Source organism: Erinaceus europaeus, chromosome 1 (genome assembly GCF_950295315.1).
Source record: "Erinaceus europaeus chromosome 1, mEriEur2.1, whole genome shotgun sequence".
Classification (NCBI taxonomy): domain Eukaryota; kingdom Metazoa; phylum Chordata; class Mammalia; order Eulipotyphla; family Erinaceidae; genus Erinaceus; species Erinaceus europaeus.
In genome coordinates this window covers 98430735-98435949 of record NC_080162.1, presented here as the reverse complement: position 1 = coordinate 98435949, position 5215 = coordinate 98430735, and the positions used below count along the sequence as shown (strand labels likewise).

The 5215-nt window shown below is 41.2% G+C and overlaps 1 protein-coding gene across 1 annotated transcript; it reads left to right on the top strand.

The window, feature by feature from the left end:
- The first annotated feature begins 3287 nt into the window (after nucleotides 1-3287).
- Nucleotides 3288-4250, top strand: LOC103107978 (olfactory receptor 6C74-like). The gene has a single exon (XM_007516818.1). It carries the CDS (start codon nucleotides 3288-3290, stop codon nucleotides 4248-4250), a length of 963 nt encoding a protein of 320 aa, XP_007516880.1.
- The last annotated feature ends 965 nt before the right edge of the window (nucleotides 4251-5215 follow it).

The window sequence follows — 5215 nt, the reverse complement described above, 5'->3', positions numbered from 1 at the left end:
AAGTATTATCACAGGTCAGATGCCCAAGTATCTGGAGTTTCTCATTTGATAGTATCCTTGTAAGGATGCTTCTGTAAGTGGAAGGTAAGTAAGCACATAGTGGAGAAGCACAGTGTTATAGAAGGTGGTGTGATGCAGGTGCACCCAAGACAATGAAGTTCTTCAGCAGAAGAATGTTGTCTAGCCAGCTTCATGACTGGAATAGAAGAAGTTGCCCAACTCTAGTAGGTCTACTAGGAATAAACAGAAATATTCTAACTTACACTTGATTTTTACTAACTGAGGTAGTCTAACCCAGATCTTTTCTTAGAATCTTACCTATTTTCAGAGTCTATATTCACTCGGAACTAAAATGCTACAGTTTGTCTATAGATGCCTCTACATTGCTCTGGTTAAGGTTTTTTCCTTTTAACTTTTAAAAATTCCCCTTTTAATTTTTAAAAATTCTCTTTATTTAATTATTGGATAGAGACATCCAGTTATCAAGAGGTGAGGAGTAATAGGGAAGGAAAGAATCAGAGAGACTTCTACAGCACTGCCTCACCACTTGCCAAGTTTTCCCCTAAAGCTTGTGACTGGGGCTCAAACCTGAGTTCTTATGCATTATAACATGTGTGCTCAACCAGCTGCACCACCACCCAGCCCTTCTGGTTAAGGTTTTTATTTATTACTGTTATAGCATAAGATGTTCTGGGGTCCAGATGCATGACTTTGTTAGTCAGAAATACTGAGAATCTGAAGCACAATAGGCTCTGAAAAAGAAGTTGTCCTTGTTCCCCATTTCCCTAGACCTTAAAGTAAATTATGCTTTCTTAGTAATAAATCCTGGGAGTCGGGCTGTAGTGCAGCGGGCTAAGCGCAGGTGGCGCAAAGCACAAGGACCAGCATAAGGATCCCGGTTCGAACCCCAGCTCCCCACCTGCAGGGGAGTTGCTTCACAGGCGGTGAAGCAGGTCTGCAGGTGTCTATCTTTCTCTCCTCCTCTCTGTCTTCCCCTCCCTCTCTCCATTTCTCTCTGTCTTATCCAACAATGACAACAGCAATAATAACTACAACAATAAAACAACAAGGGCAACAAAAGGGAATAAATAAATAAAATAAATATAAAAAAAGAAGAAAAAAAAAGAAAATAAATCCTGTAGGAGGAGCATCTCAGCCACACACAGACACATCACATGGTAACATGGATAACTTCCTGCAATCTACCATAATAGAAACTTTGGTTCTTCCACACTGGAACTCAGTGTATTCAGTGCGACTCAGGTTAGAGTAACATGATTGTCAAAGCAGAGAAGCTGAGAATCTGGCCAATGCACATTATTGGGAGAGAAACAGTACATGCTGTACGCCTTCAGTTTACTATTGAGGTACTGGAGAAATAATTACTATAAGAGGTGGCTTTTTCTTTTTTTGGGGGGGAGGAAGAAAAGAATGCTTATTTAGTTAGAATGTAAGAACAAATGCGCAGGTGGTAAGCTCCCAGAACAGCCTTCCTAATTGTCTTAAACTATGAAATACTGTTACTTCTTATATCTCCACATGCTGCATGAGACTTTGGATGAGTGATACAAATCCCCAATTCATAACCTGCAGTTTCTTGCTGAGCAACCCCCAATGTCCCAGGTCTGCATTCTTGTCTAATTTACTTTGTATTTCATGGGGTGCCAATGCCTGTTCATATGTAACACCACCATTTAATGGCTTTCCTTGGGAGATAGTCTCATTCATCCATAGTATTTTTAGATATTTATTTATTCTGAGCAAGAAGAATGAGAGAGGGCCAGAGCAATGATGAATCCAGGAATAATGTCGTATCATGGATTGAGCCTGCATCCTTTGTGTCCTCAGGTATGCAAGTTGGTCCTTAAGTTCACTGAGCTAACTTGCTGAATATTGAACTATTTTTTAAATATGTATTTATTACTTACTGGATAGATATAGAAATCAAGAAAGGAGGACGGGACAACTGCAGTGCTTCCTCGCCCTTTATAAAGCTTCCCCTCCTGCAGGGATTCAAGCTCAGGTTCTTACACATACTTACATGTCCTCTTAGCAAGGTGCACTACCACCCAACCCATGATTACCCTGTTTTAAAAACTGAGAGAGAGAGAGAAGAGAGAGAGAGAGAGAGAGAGAAAGAGAGAATGAGAGAGCAAGAGAAAGAGGAAGCAGGAGAGACAACGAGGATGAAAGATTCCACAGCATCATTACACAGTTTGGTGCTTAGATATGGTGCATGGTTTCAAGCATAGGGACTTTACATGATAAGGCATACAAACTCCAGCTTAAACTGTCTGATCCTTGATTTTTTTTCTCTAAGTTTCTGATACAGTAGATCAGTCTTAGATATGTGTTATTTCATAGGTCTATAATACATCCGAAATATTGACAGAAGGATAGAGATCAGTTTTACCAACCCAGAGGGGTTTTGTATTTGTATAGTGTGACCTAAGGTCCATTTTGAGTGAATAAACAATCTCGAATCGTCAAAGCTTCACTTCTACTATAGAAAAGGGGTGGGAGCAGAAAACTACAATTATGATAGCAGTAAATCTGGAGGTTTAGAAATTCTAAACTTCAGTGATAAGCATATCCATAAAATTAGTAAAGTTCACGATGATGAGGAGGAATTGCACTATTTAGTTTCTTTAATCAAAAGAAGTATTAACAATATATAACTTTTATTTATTAACACAACCACAGTTTTATAAGATATGCAATGAAATGTTTCACAACTGCGTTTCTGTGATGTTATACATAAAAGTGTGCACGTGGACTCACCTCCAGCCTCCACCGCACACCTGTATGGGAAGAACCTCACAATTGATGAAGGAGTGCTACAGATCTCTGATTTATTTTCACCATCTCCCCCTTTAGCTTCTGTATTTCTCTCTGTCTCTAATGGAATAGGTGAAAGAAATTGTGAAATAAAGGCCACAGGGAAGTGTGTGCAGGATGAATCCAGTAATAATGCTATTGGAGAAAGAAAAAGGATGGAAGGAACGAAGAGAGGGGTGAAGAAAGGAAGGAAGGATGGATGAATGGAAGGGAGGGAGGAAGGAAAGAAACAAGGAAGGGAGGGAGGAAGGAAGTATGATAGGATTGAAGGAAGAAGGAATTTTTAAGAGCACAGACCTTTCCATTGGACATAGAAACTGTTGGTGTAAAGTGAAGAGACTAATTTATTGTCTACAGACTTTCCTGAGAAAACAAATAATTTAGTGTAAGTTCATCTAAAATCTTGATGTGCACTTGCTATTTTTTATATAGATGAAGATCAGTAACTGATGCTACTGAAGAAAGAGATGACCACAAAAATGGGGAATGGAAGCACGGTCCAGGAGTTCATCTTGGAGGGATTTCCTGCTGTCCAGCATCTGGGAAAGGTCCTCTTCGGGGTGCACCTGCTGGCATACCTGGCATCCATTACTGGCAATATTGTCATAATCACCATCACCTGCTATGACTCCCGCCTCCACACTCCTATGTACTTTCTACTTAGCAACTTTTCCTTTATTGAGTGCTGCTTCATAACCACTGTTATTCCTAAATTACTTGTCATCTTTCTTCTAGGCAGGCAAAGAATTTCATTTGTTGCCTGTTTTCTACAAGCCTTTTTCTTTCTGTTCCTGGGAGCAACAGCTTTCTTCCTCATGGCAGTGATGTCTATGGATCGGTACTTGGCCATTTGCAAGCCTCTGCACTACCCAGCCATCATGACATTGAAGACTTGTTTCCTGCTGATTTCTCTTTGCATTGCTTTAGGCTTTACTCTCATCACTGCTCTGATGGTGAAGGTTTCCCAGTTCTACTTCTGTGGTCCTAATCTCATCCCTCATTTCTTCTGTGACCTTGGTCCCCTGAGCAGCCTCTCCTGTTCTGACACTACATCTATGGAAATGCTGGCCTTTGCACTTTCCTTTTGCATCGTTTTGACATCTCTCATCATAACCATTATTGCATACACTGGTATAGTAGTCACAATCCTGCATCTCCCTTCAGCCAAGGAGAGACAGAAAGCTTTCTCCACCTGCTCATCTCACCTCATTGTCCTCTCTCTGCTGTATGGCAGCTGTGTCTTTATATACATGAAACCAAAGCAAACAAACAGGCTGTACTCCAACAGGGAGGCTGCCCTTGTGAACACAGTGGTGACCCCACTGCTGAACCCTGTCATCTACACTCTGAGGAACAAGCAGGTTCACCAGGTTCTCAGAGACATACTATGCAGAATCAAAATATCAAGATAAAAATGTCTTGTGGTTGTCCTGAGGTGGGGTGGTGGTGAATGATTTAGAGAATCACTTGTCTTCATTACTCTTGAAGTAGCAGTTTATGGAATCCCTATTAGAGAAGCAGTGTTTGAATGAAGAAACATTGCTTTGACATTAGAAGTCAGGGAGCTCTTTAAATCATAGATAAAAATATTTAACTGAGAAAAGAAAGACTGTGGCATTCATGACCACTTACTGTGTCCATAATACTCTGCCCATTCATTTGGTTCTATTAATATTTAGGAAGTACTTGGGACTCTCATAGTATCAGAGCACAATGGATATTAATTTGCACCACGCAACATTACTCTCAAGCAGAATGGTTTTCCAGTCCTGCGACATCTTGAATCAAGGGGCTACACAGAGGTGCACCCAGTGAAGTTAGTTGCCCTACAGCATAATCACTCACTCCTGACCAAGAGATAAATCAGGGTGGGAGAGAGACAGCACAGTGGTTATGCACACAGTTCCCATGCCCCTAGGATCTAAAGCCCGGGGCTCAATTCAGCCACTTTGCGAACAGCCAGAACCAAGCTGGCAGCAAACTTAACCCTTCAAGTTTCCAAACAAATCCTGTTTATACTCTGGGTTCTGCAGTGACTATTCACCAATTCTTCAAGTTCATCAGTAGAACAGTGGGGAAAGGCTCCCACTATACAGCTTCAACTCTAGTCCACTGAGGTGTAGATTTTCTCCTGAGTTTCCTGAGCAGTTCTCTGCCCCCCAGTGTCAGCACAGGGCCTCCTGGCTGTTGCTCCAGCTTCTGAGGGGCAGTAGCGATGGAGACTCACAGTTGCATTTGATGATCCTTACGTGGGTCTTCTCCTAAAGAAGATAGTTTTGAGACAAGCAGATGGTATGCTATCTCCATCAAGAGTTCATTATCTCTTTAATTCTCATATACATTCCCATATTTCCCTGGGAAAAAAACAAGCATATCC

Excerpts from the sequence above, each read along its gene's own strand:
- LOC103107978 (XM_007516818.1), top strand. The coding sequence starts at position 3,288 with ATGCTACTGAAGAAAGAGATGACCACAAAAATGGGGAATGGAAGCACG.